This window comes from Fusarium solani, assembly GCF_023522795.1.
Source record: "Fusarium solani strain SB1 chromosome Unknown bctg00000005, whole genome shotgun sequence".
Taxonomy (NCBI): Eukaryota; Fungi; Ascomycota; class Sordariomycetes; order Hypocreales; family Nectriaceae; genus Fusarium; species Fusarium solani.
Genome location: NW_027072153.1, coordinates 2,608,949 through 2,628,465, shown reverse-complemented (window position 1 = coordinate 2,628,465; position 19,517 = coordinate 2,608,949). Strand labels below are relative to the sequence as shown.

Here is a 19,517-nt window from a genome sequence, read left to right as displayed (position 1 = left end):
ATTTATCACTCAAATATTTCTTTAGCCCATGCTTTGAGACTGCTTCTGCATATTCTTTTGAATACTATTCTTACACACGCCGTACATTTGCCCCATGATGCTCCTGACGTTGCTTTGCGCGGTACAAGATAACATAGACTCATTAATTCATGCACCCACTCATCGAAGAGCCTCTGGCCGTTTCCTGTGACCCATGTAGAAAACCATATGCCTTTGTTTGGAATCAACGTCTACCTAACCTGCTTACAATTGAACTCTACCAGGGACCCATCGCATAGCCTTTTGGTGGGAAAACACCCATTAACATGCTCCGACCCTGACTCCGCTCCAACCATCGTCATGAATCTTGCATTGCTGCAGCAACCCTTCTCATCCGATCCGGGCGCTTACAACTGTCATCAACTGGCCTAGGCTGTCGAGCCGATCTTGTTCAGACCCTTCAATGAGCCCAGGCTCAGCGCCAGACCCTGCGATCGGCTTCTTATCCGAACGAAACCGGTGATGGGTCCATCCTCGCCCTCCTTCTCGATGCTCAGGTTGGCCAGAGCATCCTCACCTGAGTAAAATGTTAGCATGATATATTCTTAAGCATGTTGATGGGAGCAACTTACCGAACACACTCCTCGCGTAGAGGTTGGCGCTCAGGAACTGGCAGTCACCCTTCAGACTAGCCTCTGGTGTGAGACAGTTCATATTTGTGCAGGCCATCAGCTGGTCAAGGAAATCGCGTAGCGACTTGGCCTTCGAGTTGATGTTGACCTTGTTCTCCCACTCAAACTCAGTCCACATAGTACGGAACTGGGTCTCGGTGCAGGTAGCGGGCTGGATGTAGTCCATAATGTCAACGTGCAGGTCGTTGAGAATCACCACGTTGGTGTCAGTGGAGTGAGCTCCATCGTACACAACGTTGCCAAAGATGACACCTGTGTCAGTTGATGAAACCTTGATTGTGCACTGCACGTTGTGGAAGTCGTGAGGGCCCAGGTTCTGTGTGGTCGGGCGCTCAACCACCTTGAGGTCACCTAGGGTGGCAAACTCAACCGAGAGGTTCTGGAGAGTCTCGGTTGTCTGGTTGACCAGGAGGACATCGAGAACGATATCGAACTGATGGACCTTGACATAAGCCTCGGCGTAGACAGGATCAGAGAAACCGGTGAGCTGAACCACACGGCTAAGCTTGGATGAGAGATCCTCAGCAGTGCCTTCACCACCAGTGGCCCGCTCCAGATCCACCTCGATCTCATCGAGTCCGTCGGAAGCATTCTTCTTGGCGAGTTGTCGGATAGGCACAACATCATCGACCTGCACGGCAGTCTTGGCTTTCTCGAAAGCCTCCTTAGCCGCCCTCTTCTTCTCTTCAACCTGGACCATGGCACGGAAAGCCTTGCGGGTGTCGTCCAACCACACAGTCTCAAGCTCCTTCTTCTGCTCAAACTCAGCCAGCGAGCGCACGCAGGACATGATTCGGTCCACGGAGTCTTCATCGATGGGTGCTTTGACGAACTGGGACTGGCCGACTCGGATGATGGAAATCATGATGAGCATAGCCTCAGCCCTCAGAGCGTTGGTTCGTGCCTTGTCGGAGGAAATCTCGTGGTGTCGCATCACAAGCTTGACGAGAGTGGAGGACAGGACAGTCGCCAGGTAGTAGTCGCCATCGAGAATGAGCTGACGCAACGGGGGCTTCTGAGCAGCCTTGACGGCTTCAAGCTTAGCAGCAGCCGAAGACTGGCTGGTGAGAGCAGTCTCAGTGGCATAGGTGCCGTCGGCGAGGACCTTGCGGGATCCAGTGGGTGCGGCTTGCTTAGAGGTTCCGTTGATGTGGTCATCAGCCTTCTCGCCATCGTCATGAGAGTCCAGCAGCCGTTGCTCAGAGGCAAGAATAGGCATCTCACCCAAGCTAGCACGTATTCTCTTCCAAGCCTCACGGATATCCTTCTCTTCAAGCGAGTACTCTCCAATGATCCACATGATACCCCGGTACACCTTGCCAGCCCGGACCTCACCCAGAGTAGAGACGAGACGCTCAATGATGGTAGTTCGGAGGCTGGGGAACTTTTCAACAACCTCTTTGACGAAGTTGATGACGTCCACAGCGGAGACGTTGTTAAAGTCGGCAATGAAGTCCATGAGAAGCTCCACAACGCTAGCAGCAACCTCGGAGAACTTGATGGCGCACTGGTGAATCGAGTGGATGAGGAGGGATCGATATTCGGTGTTCTTCTCATACTCCTGGTCGACAGTCTTGGAAAGCTCCTTCTTGAGCAGGAGAACGACCTCTTCGACGTTCTTGCTGGAAACCATCTCGAGGGCAAGGCCAAGTGCCTTTCTTCGCACATCAATATCAGTGCTGGAGAGGACACGAAGGATCTCCATGGTCAAGTCATCCAGGATACCCTCGTTCTTCTTGCGTAGCTGGTCGACCCGGTCAAGCACGATAAGCTTGACATTGTTGTCCGCCTCCTTGATGCTCAGCTCGATAAACTTGGCGGCGGCGGCCTTGACCGCCACGGGGTTGTTGGTCAAGGCAGTAAGGGAAGAAGCGGCCTCATATACAACGGTGGATGCGCCAGCTTCTAGCAGATCGAAAATTAACCTCAGATATCGTGCCTACCAATTGTCAGTTGTTTGGCAAAGCCTGTCGCAACGAATTCGAGACAGACCTTGTTCTGGGAGTTCTGAACAGCATCCTTGCGGATGAACTCGAGCTCAACAAGCTGAAGAAGCTCCTCTGCGTTGGGGATGCCCTCGAAAACGGACCCCAGGTATGAGAGCGCAGCATCATGATCAATACTGGAGAGGGCTGCAAAGGCATTCCTCTTGCAGGTGGCATCGCTCTCTCCCATGAGGAAGGTGGCGATGAGTTCTGAAGCATCGGGGATCAAGGAAGGCGAGTGTTGGAAAATGGAAGAGATGGCGAAGACAGCGTTCTTTCGGACGTAGGCATGTCGGTGCTCCAGGCAAGATCGTGCCGAGGAAAGGAGGGGTTCGATGAGCTCGGCCTCTCTCAGCTTGCAGAGGAAGCGCAGGGTGTTGCCTCGAATGTATTCGTTGGGGTGTTGAAGATCGTTACGGATACCGTTGCTACACGAACATGGTCAGCAACGTGCGGCCAATGCGACAATGGGAAATCGGCACACGGGCAAGGGAGACCTACCAGACCAGAATCATCTCCTGCTTCAACTTGCCGCTGCTGTCGAGCTTGGGGCAGATCTCGTAGTAGAAGTAGAGGAGCTTCTTGAGCGGCTTGTACTTTGAGGGCATGACGAAGCGGATGATGTGCATGAGAAGCGTAGGCATAGGATCCCCGTTGAGCATAATGGTCAAGATGCGCTTCATGGTCTCGACCTTGGTCTCGTCAGTACCCTTCTCCAGCTGCATGCGCAGATCGGAGACGGTGGGGACGTCGGCCGCATTGTCCTGGTGGACGAGACTGTATGCATTCTCGAGAAAGCCAGACATCTTGACGAGTGTCAACGGCGGCTGGCCGAGAAGATTTGTGGTGGTGGTAGTGGTTGTTGTAGATGGGACGTGGCTCTAAGGGGAACGTGGGAAGTGGGATCGGAGATGTAGGTGGTGTCTAGTCGGCGGTGGGGAGGCTCAGCTCAGGGGTGCTTGTTGCTTGAAGCTCTGGAGCTCTATTCGTCGGGACAAGTAGCAAAGTCCGTCTGGGCCATTCGTTGAGTCGTCACAGGGCGCAATCGCCGACAAGTATCGCCAGAATCCCCGTTGATATTCTGGACCAGCTCTGGGCAGCGTCAGCTTCAAGAAGATCTGTCCTGCCAGCGCCATGTCGAACAGGTGGCACTAAGCGAGTTGACGGTCACGTGAATTAGCAAGGGGGAAGTAAAGCTGGCGCTATTAGTTACAAGAAAATGTTGACACGATCTGTGAGATAGATGGGAATAAATATACAATGAGGACTATAAATTTGGTGTTTCTCTCTTAAGCAAACATTGTCTTGTTTTTAACCTTCGATCTTTGTGAAGTTGAGTCCTTACTGTCGCAGTTCGGTAAGCTCCATGTGCCTGGCGTTGTATTCCTGAGCCCGTGTGGCTGGCTGTCGAAGGTGAAGGGTCTACACCTTGGTGGTGAAGCTGTTGTGCCCCGCCAATGGGGTCCGTGCACTCTCCTCTCACCGTGCCTGTTCTTCCTGTCCCGCGATCCCTCCTCAGCCTTGCGAACCTAAGCGCAGCATTTCTATTTCTCCCCAGCCTGACGACTTCGGCGGTCTTCCCAGTCTACCTACGGTCGCCACAATGTCTGCCTCAAACGAGCCGTTCTACCTTCGATATTAGTATGTCTTGCCATTCGTTCATCTTGATACTCCACCGCCTTGTCGCATTCATGACCCATTGCTAATGACGTCTGTAAACAGTTCTGGCCACATGGGCCGCTTCGGTCACGAATTCCTGGGTACGAATTGTTTGGGCTGCTCCTTATGTAACCGTTCATAACTACGATCTGACACCGAACGCAATTAGAATTCGATTTCCGAGTCGTTGGCGATGGTCGCAGCGCGGTCGCGAGATATGCAAACAACTCCAACTACCGAAATGATAGCTTGATTCGCAAAGAAAGTAAGCGTTCTTAGCAGAAACTTAGAGGTGATGGTCTCTAACGGCTCCATAGTGTGTGTGAGCTCTGTCGTAGTTGACGAAATCAAGCGCATTATCAAGGCCAGCGAAATCACCAAGTACGCGAGACCCCATCCACGATACCACTCGATTATACCTAACCCCGTGTAGGGAAGATGATTCCAAGTGGCCACAAAAGAACAAGGACGGGCGACAGGAGTTGGAAATCCGCATCGGAAACGACCATATCGCGTTCGAGGTCAGTGGCCAGGCTTGTTCCCCAGGGCAATACACTAACAGTAAAGACAGACTGCCAAGATAGGATCTCTGGTTGACGTGACAGAATCCGCCGACCCCGAAGGCCTACGAGTATTCTACTACCTTGTTCAAGACTTGAAGGCACTCGTCTTCAGCCTAATTGCCTTGCACTTCAAGATCAAGCCCATCTAAGGGATCATCATGATCAAGCGCGAGGGGATGTGGCACAGACTGTTCGGCATCCGGCGCAAGTTGAGGCAATAGTCTGGATAATAGCATGGATGACCTGGTACTGGCGAACGATACCCTGGAATGTCAAAAGAACGGTGTGGGAACTCATCGATGGGCAGGGAAGATGTCTACGGAGTACAACATGGAGATTTGGAGAAGAGAGGTTCACAACAGGCAGCTGTCAAGCGTCTAAGCGTCATAAGCAACCAAGGATGGGCTGCCACAGTACCATAGCTCAGATACAAGCTTCCGATCAGAGGCAAATGCAAGAGGGCGAAAATCGCGTGCGCGCGGCATGTTGGGAAAACCCTGGAAACCCTGGAAGACATGGTACGACATGAGATGGAGGTTTTTGAGAAAAATGCCAATCGCGTTTAACAACGCAAGGTCAAATCATGCTATCTGCCCTCTTCCGTATATTTCCAGCCTCGCTCCCTGCACGCATCCGAGTCCAAAGGACAATACGCGCTCGGACGTTGGGGCTCACACGTGAATTTCGGGGCGGTCAAGGAAGATGCCAAGGATGGATGAAGTGACGGCCTGGTCCTGGGTTGTCATTCTTGAGCCTACATCCGAGACTTGGGCGAGTGGGAGGGCATGATGGATACATAGATGTGGCGGAGGCTTCGCGGGTGAAGAAACACCCGTCGGCCGGCTAGGCCCGTCAGAGGAACGAAATTGCCAGATCCAGAAATTGTATGATTTCGGATCATGCCAACGAAACGGTCTCGGAGTTGGCGTGTATCATGTCTTCTCGCAGCTCATCACCCCATGTGAATGCAGGCGGGAACACGGTGGGGGCGCTTTAAAGGAGGCGCTGGGGCTGGCCGATGGCGCCTCTGGGGACGGAACGGGAGCAGCCCAGATCCTATTGCTTGAGAAGAAGGTCGCTGAGAAGGCCGTCTGGTGTGATGATTTTCATGGGAGATCCAGGTAAGATGACTCCCGAGATTCCCTCAGACACCAGGCTTTGCTTCTAAATCCCGAGACGGACTCTAATTGTCAGACGATTCCCATCGAGCTGATGATGATGACGACCAAGGTTCCACTGGTCCGTGTTGTGTTGTACATGGAAGTGAACCCCTGGGCTTTGACACAGCATCTCATCTCTGCATCGCGCCCAAGGGGAAAAGGAAAATGGAGAGTTGGATCCGCTCTCGCCAAGGTACATGGCGCCCGGGGAAAGCTACAGCTGTACCCCAGGTACCTTTGCGACGGACACGATGGTGTAGCGTTGGTTAAGGTCCCTCCCGCCCGTCGGCACAAATCCATCCTCCATCACAACCAACGGATGCCTCCATCCAGCGCAGCGCAGCGAAGCGCAACCTTAGCTGTCCATCCTTGGACAAAGCACCTGCAAGTCCCCTAACTAAAGACACAGCATCAGCCCTTAGAGGCCCGCTCCATCTAGGAGGTCTCCACGCAACCGCTTCAAGACCCCGGATGCCAGCAAATCAGGCTCGCGTGCGCTTCCCAGGGCTCGCCAGGTCTCCCCATGAAAAGCCAGAGGCCAGCCCATCATCACCGACTTGACCCTTTTTCTCGCCATCGACCCATTTGCGATCTGGCATGCCTGAGTTTACTTAGTTGCTCGATCCCAACTCTTGTGGCCTTTTATTTATTTTTGTATTACTACAACTTGTGTGATGGGCGCCCTTGCTATTGCTTTCTGAACTGGCTGTTGTTCCGCCTTTAACTTTTACCGTTACTTCCTCGACTCTAGTCTCCTCCCCCGAGATCGCCACCCGTTTTGGTGACTGGCACCAAGTTGGTTGTCTCTCCTCTCTGCGACCCCTACGAGCTTTCTACGTCAGGCCAGCTTCTCCCACCTTGCATCGTCTATCGGCCTGTTTGATACCCTGGATTTCGGCCATCTTCTTTACAACCGTTTGCTCTTTTATTCATCTGCTCATTCTTGTTTTAATTGCTTCGTCTTTCATCCTACGTCGCACACGATGCCAACCCCATCATCCAATCCGCCCGCTGAGGCGTCGTCGCCTCGCTCCTACAGCTTCTCGACCTGTCCTGATGACGTCCAACATCAGCAGCGCCCTTCCTGGCAGTCGCGCGAGGCCGTCCAAGACCACAACGACGACATGGGCGTTCAACCCACGCCTGACGCTTCCCCACTGACCGTTGACGCGCCGCCCGCACCCGAAGGCCCAGCGAGCGACGACACCATCATGTACGAGGGACGCTCATCCGATGACCCATCGACGAGATCATCTACCATGTCTCCCCGACCCCAATCTGCCAACACCGCAGTCACATCTCCCATATCCAGCGGGCCCAGTTCCGACGTCACCAAGGGTCGAGACGCCGAGATCGGCAGCCAGCTGAGCCAGGAATCCTCAAACACAAGACAAACCTCCGAAACCGAAACCATATCTCGCGCGCCGTCCAGCCGTAGAGGCTCGCCGAATCACGAGTTGGAGTGGATTGATGCGGATGCGCAAGAAGACGAGCTCTGGGCTCCATCGATGGGAGCCGACTTCTCGTGCATGCGGGTGAGTTACACCACCGCGCCCTCTTGGCATGGCGCAACCATCTGACAACAGCAGACAATTCCTTCATCACCATCATCATACCTACGCTCGGGTAGCCGATTCCACGGCACACAGCAATCTGAGCGTCAAGTCTACGATGTTCAGGTTGAGATCAAGCATGTCGACATGCGCGAGTCTTTTCTCTGCGGATATCTCCGCATTCAAGGTCAGGAGCAATAGATGCCATGTCCAGTCGCACAACACTGACCGTTGAAAAGGCTTAACTGAGGACCACCCAACTCTCACGACATACTTTGAAGGCGAGATCATTGGGTCCAAATACAGCTTCTACACCCAGCATGAAAACTGGGGTGCAAACAGCAAGGTTGACTTGAGCCACTGGGCCAAGTTCGCCGCCTTCCGCCCATTCCAGAAGCAGGCTCGAAAGGGACCCGTCACGATTCGTGATGCCGCTCAGAGGGAAACCATTTTTATGCGGTGGAAGGAGCACTTCCTGGTCCCTGATCACAGAGTCCGCACCATAACAGGTGCCAGCTTCGAGGGCTTCTACTACATCTGCTTCAACCAAGTCAAGGGTGAAGTCAGCGGCATCTACTTTCACTCCAAGAGCGAAAAGTTGGTATCCTCAGCCAGATAATGACGTATCTTTGCTAACCTCATTTTCAGGTTCCAGCAATTGGAGCTAAAGCATGTCCCTGACCGGGGCTGTTTTGCCGCAACCGAATTTCGTTGAGCACAAATGTCTTGGAACCTAACACGTTCCGAATGCGGTGGTGCCCAGGGCACTCTGCTTGTTTCTTACTTCGTCTTGGCTGGGCTTGGTCGGAAATATCCATATTGATATACAGCAACACATAGATGGGAAGCGGGTTGGGCATGATCCCGTTTTGTTATGACGTCTTGACGGGCCTACGCGAGTATTTTTTTTTTAGTGGGTTCACAAGGCTTGGGTTTTCTGGGAGCCTGTCACATATGAAAGCGGAGCACGGGAAATGTTTGATGGTAGCAGAGCGAGATCATTCCTGTACTTGAGGGTTATTCGTCAGCCTCGAACTTATTGAAATATCCACGCCGAAATGGGTTGAGTTCATCTGCTGATGTTCCGTTGACCGTAAGCTTCTGTCGGCTTGCGTAGGCTTCGAGAGCAGGCTGCGAGACTTCTGAGTCGGGCAACCGGCGGTAAGTGATGAGTCTTCTTGACCCTGTACAGCGTCAGCTTGTGTCAAGAACGAGGAGGAGTCATTGGGAAGAAACTTACACTTGTTGAAAGGCTGGACGCAGACTACAACAATCTCGAGGCAGGGATGGGTAGGAACTGGGATCTCGAGTTCCTCATCGTTAGCGGTTGGCATCCAGAACGAGAGTCTGCCGTTGTCAACCAGTGTGTCCACTGCGAAGTTGAGAATGTCGTCAAGCATTATGAGAAAGCTGTATGGCTTCTTTGGCGGGACGTAGTCGGGATTCCTGCAAGAGTCAGCTTCAGGTGAGACAACGGTCCTGGAGGGCCACGAACATTCCCCTTTCCTTCCCTTGCTCTATCAACCAGGGTGTTTTCTCAGGGTCTCGGAGACCCAGCACTCTGAGTCCCTCTCGGACACCATAGGGGGGTCGCAGACGATCCCATCCCATGTCCTTCGTTGTCTCCTGATGGGCGAATTGGTCAAGTCTGAGGAGAATACATCCCCCAGGCAAGAAGTCAGGCCATATTGCTGGAAGTTCCCCAGCAGACTCTTCTTTCCACCCTCGCCGCGAATGCTCCGGCCATCGATGTCACTACCCCAGGCCAGAGCGCCAAAGTGAGCGCAGGCCACGGGGAATGAGCCTGTTCCAACAAAGGGGTCGTAAAAGAGTTTGCCTGGAGCAGCGAGCGCGATGTTGGCAGTGACCAGGGCAAGCTCTGAATCCATGCTGGTAGTAGAGATGTACCCCCGTTTCTTCAAGTCAAATCTGACCAGAATTTCTCGAGATGAACTTTCGACGTAACGGCCAAGGTAAATAGCTCTAGGATCTGGGATGTTAAGAGGGACGCTGTTGAACGGCCACATCTCAAAGATAGTGAACAAGTTGTCAGGGTTTGACATTTTGACAGGCCCCTTCCAGCCCAAGAACCGAAAAGAGTTGATGAGTTCAAGTCTCTTCTTCGCAGAGCGGGAGCCTTGAAAAGGCTCGACCTCGAACCTGAACGACTTCTCCATGTACTGGTCCCAAAGATGCGATGTGTCTGACTTGACGGCATGGTGGACATCTTCTAAAGTGCTTCCATGGCCCCAGAGTTCATGAATAGACTGGGCAAGGATAGATCTCTTGATCAACTTCTTGGCTGCCTCCACCGAAGGCAGCTGTACAACGCAGAAGGGGGACTATTCACGGTAAGTATGGAGTCTAGATACATTTGTGGGTGGACGCACATCCTCGCTATACTCGATAATCTTCATGTCAAGACCCTCGACGAGCGCCAGCGCCTCGATTTCGGCGACCCGAAAGGATTCGTGCGCCTGCGCAAATTTTATGAGAAAGTCCATCTCGACTTTTTCTTCGTGGATATTTGGTTGAGGAGTAATAAAAGTCGGCTCACTTTAGATCCATGAGATGAAAGTGATGGTGGGGGATCAGCGAAAATGCCAAAACCGTGAACGACTTCTTTGGCGGATAGCTTCTTTTGCAGCGATGTTTGCGGGATCAAATTCGACAGAAAAAAACCTATATCAGAGCTCGAGAAGAAGAATTCTCAAAATCCCTTGTCGAGGCGAATGTGCTGATGTTAAGCTGTGGTCGCTTGCACAAACTCTTGGGATCATGATCTTGTGAGAGGGAAAAATTCACCGACGAAACCCCGGCTAAGAAATCAGTGCCATTTCTGCGCTTTCCCAAGTGCCACCAGCTTGCTCTCAACCAACATCCTTGGGGAAAACATCTGCGGCTCATCCTTGCAAAAACACATAAGCAGAGATCTGCAGCTTTCACTTAGTGATGTTTCCTGCTGCTGCTCCGTCCATTTACCAGTCGCCAAAATGCTTCGTCACATACGGCACCATGGGTCATGTTGACCAAAACCAAGCTCCTAAGAAGGGCAAGCCTTGGTCGGCAATCATGTCACAGGATTTTATACACAAGGTATATTGCAATCTGTGGTCCCCGAAAACTAAATAATACACAAGCTGAGTGGACTCCAGATCGACCTCATCCTTCCCGCAGAGGCTTGCGATGTCATCCTTGAGCAGCTCAACACGCAGAAGCACCCTCGATACTACAAGGTCAACATGACTCTTGGTGATATCTTACAGGGTGATTTCTTCAATGAGTACATCAAAAAGGGTATGTATATCATTCTCGCCCACGGCCGTGCGTGCTAAGCCGGTTTCCTAGGAAATATTCTCATGCTCTCAGAGGGCAAGTCGACTGTCGGCACACTTTTCACATTACATGAAGGTACCACGCCGGACATAACATCCTAACAAGCATAAGCTCACGGTAACTCCCTAGGCACTCTCACCATGTATCTTGACAAGGAAATATATGAACGTGCCGGCTTGGTCGGGAAGCCATATGGGGTCAAGGGTGGAAGGGGATCAAAGCCACGCTGGGGTAAGAAATTGAGCGTCGAATTTCTCTTCTTCCCGAAAATGCTAATCAGACAGTTGTATCATACAACCTTCGAGACCCAACGATGTTTCGTGGGAAGAAGGGATTTGACCGGTTGATCTATGCCTGCAAGACAGTCTTCAACAAGCCCACAACCTGGCTCTTTTGCAATGACACAGAAACGAGTGAGTATCTAACCCGGAGCCTCCTTAAGTATGATCCCACATTAATGTCGCGTTTCATAGCGCCAAACCCAGATCCATTACAACAGTTCTTTCCTACAGGCTACACCTCGTCGCCAGGCATTAGTCGAGACTCTACCGTAGTTCAACCAAGCCTGGACATAGACCCTGAAATCCTTGCCAACATCGATCGCGAGGGCCTCGAGCATTTCGCAACAGAGTGCTACGAATGGCTGTCGCTAGTCCGTCTAGCAAGCCCACGAGTTGAACCCCAAGATAGCATTGACTCCTATCTGTCGCGATACAGCGTACCGGGGGACACCCACAACAACCGCAAGGTCTGCAAGTTGAGCTGGCAAGGATTCATTTCGGCACAGTGGCTTCATGGTTTGCTTATGGACGTCCTGGCCGTGTGCCCTTCGGAAATGTGGTTCTCCCTCAGCGCCACGCGCTTCTCAAAGAGTGTCGCGGGTAACAGTGATGATCTCACCATTCTTCGGCCGTCTGTTGCAGCTGGAAAGTACATCATGTGGGAAACGAAATCCCTTGAATGAGCATCTATCCTTGCTTCGATCGCACGTTCCGCTCGTCGCCAATGCCCTCTCCCAGGATAGCGTCTTCGACCAGTTTTCGCAACTCCGCCTGGCCCTGAGGGGTGTTGAAGTCGTCGCGTCCAGCCAGCTCTTCGATCCGTCTCCGAAATTCGGGATCAACATCTTCAGGAATGTCCTGGCTCTCGTCCATCGTGCCGACAGTTACCTTCATGCCTTCCGGAGGCGGGGGAATAGCTTCAGGCAAGACGGCGGCCGCGGTTAATGCAGTGTCGTTGGCTTGTTTTGCTTCAATTCTAGCCAGGTACTCGGCAACGATAGGGAAATCGCCCTCGGACTCGATTTTTTCTCGGGCTGTGAAACCTTCGGAGCCCCTGTGGTTCACATTTGCACCAGCCTCGACAAGAATCTTGGCGGCAGCCACAGTCTCAACGACGAACAGTGCGGTTTCATTGTCCTCATCTTTTAGATCGACGTCCACGCTGAACTCGCGAATAAGCGCTCGGAGGAGGTTGAGGTGATTATAGCTGGCAGCGGCGTGGACAAGGGAGTAGCCGTGTTCATCTTGTGAGGCGGCCAAGGCAGGCTTTTCTCGAAGGAGGGGCAACAACGCGGGGTCGTTATCGGCAGCCAAGAGGTACACGTTCGGGTTCGACATGTTCGCAGGCAATTGAGTGTATGAGATCGAGTCGAAGATGCTGTGATGGCGCACGGTAGTTGAAAACCAAAGCGAAGTATCGGATTCTAGGTGTTCCAGGCGCAAATCGTCCAACGCGAGCTCAAATCTTTGGTGTGATGTAGAAGATTTTTGGCGGGGTAGCTTGCATGTGGCTCAGCGAATGGAGTTTAACAGGGTTCTATCTCTGTACAGTGTGCCGGCCCTTGGCATAGATCCGTTACAGCCTACTGGGTGAGATAGACTGGAGAAAAGAAGAGAGGGTGTGAAAGGTATTTAGCTTATTGAATATTTAATAATACACACAGGTGCTGCGTAGGGAGCTTAGTAGATGGGAATTGCCCACTTGGAAGTAGTGCGTCATGCCATGTCGTGCATGGGACCGCGGGCCCATCACCATGATCATGAAAATGGGAATTCGGAGCACTATCTAACAGCTCAAAGGCCTCAAGGCACATCTCAAAGCATTAGCCTGAAACGCCGTTCACCCACCATTGAAGGAAAGATTCAGAGTCACAAACCGACCCCGAATTCTTCAGCCACAAACGGCGTGACGCATCCCGCCGTCTCGGCCAGGATCTTTAGGGTAAGGCGACGGGAGCCAGCTGGGGCGCCTGGTATCGACAAGCGATCCTCATGCTACACAAAACAACCTTGACAATCAATTTTCGCTCCTATTCCGTCGAACTAGGCGTGTAATCTCACCAGGTCCGTAAGACGAGCCAATACCCTGGGCCTTTGTTGCCTGTGTTCCTTGCGGTCTGACTCATTTTAAAGACTGCAAGCACTGGTCTGAGGCGGTGCGCCAAGGCAGTTTCCAATCAATACCTAACCCACACAACCATCCGCCACCAGTGCGAGTGGTCTGAACCCGGGCATCAACCCGCAAACTGATCATATAAAGGAGCCCTATGGCGGCCCTTTGATATCCACCCAAGCAGACCATATCGGACTTGGCCGTCCCTACTTGACCTCAACCTCGCGTCTCTCCAGAGGTTCTCACCCTCAGTCTAAAACGGCTTCGTCAAGCACAGTCCACCAACACAGGGCGGATACCCAGATATCTTCTAGCCTTTGTCCAAGCCTTTCTTGCAAAAAGCTCAAGGGTAGGTGTCTGTCCAAATTCCCCGAGATTTTGAGTCTCGGAAAACAGTGCCGTGTTTTGTTTGCTTCAGCCGGGCAACTGCAGCTACTCAGGCAACCCCGATGCACAATCAAACAAACGCCTGCCCCTCATATGAGCAAGACCAACATCTTGCCTGAGGTATCACTGCTTTCCAACTCCAGATGCCCACTAACTTTCTCCTTTCACTTCGATCTCTTCTCACATCTGTCAGTAGAGTCATTACAAACCGTCGAATCCTCAACACCCCGTCCACGGGCATCGAAAAGATGGCTGCTCCTTACATGCCCCAGGACCCCCAGGCCGTCTCGAGCCTGCTGCATGCCCTAGAGAACTCTCGGAAAGAGAAGCGACGTGGAGGATTCTCGGTCAAGAAGACGACATATGACGTCAAGGGATCTCAGGATGGCATCCAGGTCGACTCTTGGAGGATGCAAGACTGGGACTACAAGCGACGCGACATGCCTACTTATGCTCGAGGCCTCTTTACGGCAAAGACGAGGAGGGATGGACCCGAGATTGCCGTGAGAGGCTACGACAAGTTCTTCAATACCGACGAGGTCCATGAGACAAAGTGGGAGAACATCTTCACGCGAACCCAGGGCCCCTATGAATTGACTCTCAAGGAGAACGGCTGCATCATCTTCATTGCTGGCCTTGAGGATGAAACTCTGATCGTTTGCAGCAAGCATTCTACTGGTGATCGGTCAGACATTCAGGTTAGCCATGCGAGCGCGGGTGAGCAGCGTCTTGAGCAGCAACTGGCTGCCATCGGCAAGACAAAGAGAGATTTGGCACGAGAGCTCCGCAAGAGAAATGTCACTGCTGTCGCCGAACTATGCGATGACACATTCGAAGAGCACATTCTGGCCTACGGTCCTGATAAGGCAGGCCTATACCTCCATGGACTCAACCTCAACATGCCCGAGTTTGCCACATATCCTAGCCCCCTCGTCCAAGAGTTTGCCGACGAGTGGGCCTTTCGAAAGACGGGTCTCATCATGATGGACGACATTCAGCAAGTCAAGGCTTTCCTCGAAGAAGTGGCCGAAACGGGAGCCCACGATGGCCGTGATGTGGAGGGTTTCGTCGTCCGCTGCAGAATGTCCCACGACCCCTCTTCGGTCCCCTACCGTGACTGGTTCTTTAAGTACAAGTTTGAGGAGCCTTATCTCATGTACCGCCAGTGGCGAGAGTGCACCAAGGCCTTGATCTCCGGAAAACAGCCCAAGTTCAAGAAGCACACCAAGATCACTGAGGAGTACCTGCTTTACGCTCGGAGGCGTCTGGCCGCGGATCCCAAGCTGGCCAAGGACTACAACAACAATCACGGCATTATCTCCCTGCGTAACGATTTCTTGAACTTCAAGAACCTCAAGGGCGCAGATGCAGCCAATATGGACGAGCTGGATCCCCTTGTCATGACTGAAGTCACTCGTGACGTGATCCTATGCCCCATTGCTACCATCGGATGTGGAAAGACGACAATTGCTATGGGCTTGACGCACCTCTTTGGATGGGGCCATATTCAGAACGACAACATCTCGGGCAAGGGCCGTCCTCCTCGGTTTACGAAGCTGGTATTGAATGAGCTCAACGACCATGATGCTGTGATTGCAGACCGAAACAATGCACAGAGACACGAACGAAAGCAAATTATCACTGATGTCAAGCTTCAGCATGCCACAGCCAAGCTCGTTTGCCTCAACTTCAAGCACGACGAGGAGTCGATCGATGCAATCCGCCAAGTCACCCAGGAGAGAATCATTGCTCGAGGAGATAACCACCAGACTATCCATGCCGCAAGCGACAAGGACAAGTTCCTCGGTGTTATGGAAGGATTCATCAACAGATTCGAACCTTGCAACCCCCACGCCCGCCCAGACGACGGCTTTGATGTCGTTATTGATCTCGACCCAACGGCGGGCAGTCGACAGAATCTCGAGACCGTTGTCACACAGTTGCACAAGTTCTTCCCGAACCTGGTCAAGGAAGTCCCTTCACCCGAGGCACTTGACGATGCCATTGAATTCGCTCTGGGATACAAGCCTGACTTTAGGCATGACATTCCTGACCGTGGCAAAAAGAACAATAAGCAGCAGCAGCAACAAACGAAGGCAGAGAAGAAGAGGAAGATGGAGTATTTGTCTGTTTCTGTCTCCAGCCAAGAGGTTAATGCTGTCCTAGAGCGAGCTTTCAAGGGCGCAGATTCACCAACTTCCCGGTTCTACATGCAACTGAAACAAACACGGCGTGTGCAGCCCAAATTTCACGTTACTCTACTGCACCGAGCGGCTAGCAAGGACCACCCTGATCTGTGGCACAAGTACACTCTACTTCAAAACCAAGTAGAGGCGACTGGAAACCCCGAAGGAAAGCTGGGAGAGTGCGATGTGATGCTCGAGCGGGTAAGTCTTACGACTGGTAATTCTAGATGAAGGTCCTAACTTTACGCAGGTTGTGTTCGATGACCGCATCATGGCCATCGTTGTCCGCCTGTCAGATCAAGATGATCAGTGGCAGTGTGTCAACCGTGTCGCTCACATCACGGTTGGAACTCGAGATGACTCGGTGAAGCCGAAGGAGAGCAACGATTTACTCGCCCGATGGTTGGAAGTGGGTAGCTCCCCAGAAACCCAGATTGGTGAGATCGTCTTCACCGAAAAGCCGGTACTTAAGGGCACAGTTGCACCCGTACTGGCAAGATTTTGAAGGGAAAATACAGGTTTCATGGGCTGGGGAGACATCTAGAAGGGAAGCGGCGTCGTCGTGTAGAATTTCGGCAGTTGAAATTGGGACTGTAGAACGAAACACAACTAGAAGGGCTTTCCGCTACCCAAATCATCGTTGAATCGTAACGTCATTGCTTTGAGCGGTGTATTGCTTCTAGCTGCACCTGTTCCAGGCATGTAAAAGGGTCTCTCTATGATCGCACCAAAAATCACATCTCCCGCACTAGGGTCCATGTCTCGCATCCATTAATTGCAAAGGGGTATTCTAGGTTCATAACTAAACAGACAGCCAGTTGACACACCGACTCTGTTGAAACACTTCGCTTTCTACTCATCATCAAGGAATCGGCTTGCTAAGGCCCCAAAGAAGGGCACTTCGAATCTGAGAGAATGTTAGTGGTGATGCTGCCTTGCATGGCTGTACAGCACATACCTATCCAGTATCTCGGCATCTCTGTACGCCCTTAGTGTAAGGACGGCGATTAAGGCAATATCACAGAGGAAGAACAGCCAACTCAGGAAAGTTGACCATGCGAAGACAAGGTGGAAGATCATAATGGCGGTGAAGAGCAGCGCTGATTGCCAAGCATGAAATCTGAAGGGAGGGTTAGCACCTGGTGTAATTTCTGTGCATTTCTATCATGCACAGCTTCAAGACTTTTGGCAAGCGTGAACATACCTCACATAGTCGCTGTTTCGTTCTAGGATGAGAAGTATGATTGCTCCAAGGGGTGGGAACGCGACATATGCCAGGCAAGCTTCATAGTCGAGGCGCATTCCCAAACTTGTATCAAACTCGCTGACCTCTGCAGCGGGATAGGCTCCGGGCATGGTACTTGAAGCTCCAAAGGCCCTGTTGTCAGGGCTAATGGCAGCCCATCCAGCGGACTGTCCATCAAACCCTCCCCATCCTCGTTGTGGCTGGGGGTGTTGTAGGGGCGGAGGGGAAGCGACCGGGGAGAAGGATCGTCTAGCGTCGTAGGAGGGTCGGGGAGAGGCGTGTTCGGGAGAGGTCACGCGCGAGTGCTCGGGCGGAGAGGATTGATAGGGAGCGAAGTCCATGGTCGGAGAGAATACGTTGGTTTTCTATGAAAAGGCGGAGAATGGCATCGACAGACTGTGCGGTGAGGCGAGATATATATCGGAGCAACAATCGCTGAGGTTCGGCGCAAAAGAGATCTCGTTTGCGAGTGGGACAGACGGATGGCCAACTTGGGATACAGTTGCTGGTGGGAGGTTGACGTGCGGCCTTGGAGGGTAGAAAGGTGTCGCAATTGGAAGCGAGAAGCTCCAATGAACGAAGAGACCAAGGTGAGGCAGTGGGCGATTATCAGAGGAGGCGATGATGCAAATGCAAGATGGGATCAGTCGAGGAGCGAGGCGGGGTGGGCGCGAGATGGATGAAGGTTGCTCGAGCTCCTCGTGTAAATGTGAGGCGACGACGCCGTGATAGGTAGCTCCCAGCCACACGCATGAGTCCCAGCCACAGTTCCAGCCAACGGCTGCCAACGAGTCCTTCAGCCAATCAGCCTTTTGACCGCTAACTTCAACCCTTTGATCGAGATTCCTTAAATATCCATGGTAGGCATGAAGCTGAAGATGCTGCGGCTCTTTTTAGACTTGTGGTCCACGGTGTGTAGGATCACTGCGGTCGAAAGCTACATCGCCATGCTACCAGACCCTCTGTGAGACGGATACAACATCCCAAGCCGCCTTTCATGTTCAACGGGTGAGATCGCCCCGTATAGTGTTCGTACATTTACACATACACTGCCCTCATTGGGCGTTTTAGTGGTACATCAAATCCAACAAATCCACGCTGGATTTATTCTCCCTCCTTCTTTCCTCCATTGGCCTCTTCCTCGAGTTGGCCCTTTCTGCCCTCCAGTGCCAACCAGAGGCTTCTGCTTCCACCCTCCAATGTGCTGGTGATGCCCAGACCAGCGCCTTGGAGCATAGCCACAAGCTGTGCTCGCAATCCATCCAGGCCACCCTCGATACCGCCAACCCAGTTGATGCCTGACTGATCAAAGATCTTGCCCTCGACGCGCCCGCCGACAAGGAGAAGCTTGGCCAGGCCGTTCTGGCAAATGGCATCGTGGTAACCGGGACTCTTCTTTCTTGTAGGAGCTGGGAACTGGCCAGGAACAGGAGCCAGAACACTCAGTGCGGCGGCCACATGGGCTGGAGACACCGCAGGAAGCACCAGGGCAGCCAAGGGGCCGACTAGGAGGGGCTGGATCTGGGCAAAGTTCGAATCCTCGGGGATTTCAGCCTTCTTAATCGCATCGTACGCAGCTGTGGACAAATCATGGACTACTGGGCCACGGGTCGTACGGGCAGTCGTTGCTGATGCAGCAGCAGCCTCCGGATCATAGAATTCGACGAGCTTAAGAGCCACTCGTAGCATGTTGGTCCTGAGGACCTGCAATTGGACGAGGGGAGTGATATCAACTGGTTCAGAACCAGGAGCAGTGCTAGGCGGAGGAACGGCGGACAAAGCCTTCTTCAGCTCTCGTCGAACAGCAGCCCATTCCACCGCTGTGAGGTTACTGTGCTGGAAGAACAGAATCAAGGGTGTGGTGCGGAGAAGTGATGTGTAAGTTCGGATCAGCTGACTCTTCCTTGTCTCAACTGGCCGGGCACTCGGGGGCTTCGTCGCGGGAGCATGATCGATAGGCTTTCGAACTTCGGAAACGGCGGCGGAGTGGGTTGACGATGTCGAGAGGGTGCGAAGAGCCAAGGCCCATGACTGCTGCGGGAGATGAGACTCTCTGCGCAATTGGCGCAGGCAGGGCGAGGCAGTCCTCGATATCCGGGAGGCCATAATGACTAAGCGTAAAAGAAGCAGGTTAGCATGAGAAACCCCAATGCTTGGGGTCAAGGCCTGCACATACGTGAATTGAGACTGTTGCTGGCTCGTCCTCCAGATCAAAAAATCCACGAGCATCGCAGCCGTCGATCACCAATTGCGAGGAACAGGCAAAGTGGGCCGTGCACCCGGATCAACCCACCGCCGCTCCCCGGCCACCTGCAAGGCCACTGGGGCCAATGCCGAGCTGTGCTGTGGCTCTGTGCCAACCAGGCTGATTACGCGC

General features: G+C 52.8%; 10 protein-coding genes across 10 annotated transcripts; 4 read left to right on the top strand and 6 right to left on the bottom strand.

Annotated features, from left to right (window-relative positions):
- Positions 1–407: 407 nt before the first annotated feature.
- Positions 408–3,462, bottom strand: MRS44_009267 (uncharacterized protein; the record flags this gene model as incomplete). The annotated part of the gene is made up of 4 exons (XM_046284369.2): positions 408–556; positions 612–2,610; positions 2,664–3,084; positions 3,158–3,462. The coding sequence occupies 4 exons, from the start codon at positions 3,460–3,462 to the stop codon at positions 408–410; spliced, it is 2,874 nt and encodes a 957-aa protein (XP_046125515.1).
- Positions 3,463–4,259: 797 nt separating this feature from the next.
- Positions 4,260–5,027, top strand: MRS44_009266 (uncharacterized protein; the record flags this gene model as incomplete). The annotated part of the gene is made up of 6 exons (XM_046267942.2): positions 4,260–4,297; positions 4,379–4,416; positions 4,485–4,580; positions 4,633–4,696; positions 4,749–4,836; positions 4,887–5,027. The coding sequence occupies 6 exons, from the start codon at positions 4,260–4,262 to the stop codon at positions 5,025–5,027; spliced, it is 465 nt and encodes a 154-aa protein (XP_046125516.1).
- Positions 5,028–7,021: 1,994 nt separating this feature from the next.
- On the top strand, positions 7,022–8,272 carry MRS44_009265 (uncharacterized protein; the record flags this gene model as incomplete). The annotated part of the gene is made up of 4 exons (XM_065621228.1): positions 7,022–7,573; positions 7,628–7,778; positions 7,831–8,192; positions 8,240–8,272. 4 exons carry the CDS (start codon positions 7,022–7,024, stop codon positions 8,270–8,272), a joined length of 1,098 nt encoding a protein of 365 aa, XP_065477300.1.
- A 336-nt stretch (positions 8,273–8,608) lies between these two features.
- On the bottom strand, positions 8,609–8,991 carry MRS44_009264 (uncharacterized protein; the record flags this gene model as incomplete). The annotated part of the gene is made up of 2 exons (XM_065621227.1): positions 8,609–8,775; positions 8,832–8,991. The coding sequence occupies 2 exons, from the start codon at positions 8,989–8,991 to the stop codon at positions 8,609–8,611; spliced, it is 327 nt and encodes a 108-aa protein (XP_065477299.1).
- Positions 8,992–9,111: 120 nt separating this feature from the next.
- On the bottom strand, positions 9,112–10,095 carry MRS44_009263 (uncharacterized protein; the record flags this gene model as incomplete). The annotated part of the gene is made up of 2 exons (XM_046282779.2): positions 9,112–9,933; positions 9,982–10,095. The coding sequence occupies 2 exons, from the start codon at positions 10,093–10,095 to the stop codon at positions 9,112–9,114; spliced, it is 936 nt and encodes a 311-aa protein (XP_046125518.2).
- A 448-nt stretch (positions 10,096–10,543) lies between these two features.
- MRS44_009262 (uncharacterized protein) lies at positions 10,544–11,891 on the top strand (the record flags this gene model as incomplete). Its single annotated transcript, XM_046267943.2, has 6 exons — positions 10,544–10,687; positions 10,747–10,888; positions 10,940–11,002; positions 11,057–11,158; positions 11,212–11,340; positions 11,401–11,891. 6 exons carry the CDS (start codon positions 10,544–10,546, stop codon positions 11,889–11,891), a joined length of 1,071 nt encoding a protein of 356 aa, XP_046125519.1.
- Positions 11,892–11,895: 4 nt separating this feature from the next.
- MRS44_009261 (uncharacterized protein) lies at positions 11,896–12,546 on the bottom strand (the record flags this gene model as incomplete). Its single annotated transcript, XM_046267946.2, has 1 exon — positions 11,896–12,546. The coding sequence occupies one exon, from the start codon at positions 12,544–12,546 to the stop codon at positions 11,896–11,898; it is 651 nt and encodes a 216-aa protein (XP_046125520.1).
- A 1,305-nt stretch (positions 12,547–13,851) lies between these two features.
- On the top strand, positions 13,852–16,399 carry MRS44_009260 (uncharacterized protein; the record flags this gene model as incomplete). The annotated part of the gene is made up of 2 exons (XM_046274273.2): positions 13,852–16,095; positions 16,145–16,399. 2 exons carry the CDS (start codon positions 13,852–13,854, stop codon positions 16,397–16,399), a joined length of 2,499 nt encoding a protein of 832 aa, XP_046125521.2.
- A 347-nt stretch (positions 16,400–16,746) lies between these two features.
- MRS44_009259 (uncharacterized protein) lies at positions 16,747–17,481 on the bottom strand (the record flags this gene model as incomplete). The annotated part of the gene is made up of 3 exons (XM_046267945.2): positions 16,747–16,801; positions 16,853–17,014; positions 17,099–17,481. 3 exons carry the CDS (start codon positions 17,479–17,481, stop codon positions 16,747–16,749), a joined length of 600 nt encoding a protein of 199 aa, XP_046125522.1.
- Positions 17,482–18,244: 763 nt separating this feature from the next.
- Positions 18,245–19,246, bottom strand: MRS44_009258 (mitochondrial 54S ribosomal protein uL10m; the record flags this gene model as incomplete). The annotated part of the gene is made up of 1 exon (XM_046267944.2): positions 18,245–19,246. One exon carries the CDS (start codon positions 19,244–19,246, stop codon positions 18,245–18,247), a length of 1,002 nt encoding a protein of 333 aa, XP_046125523.1.
- Between the last annotated feature and the right edge of the window lie 271 nt (positions 19,247–19,517).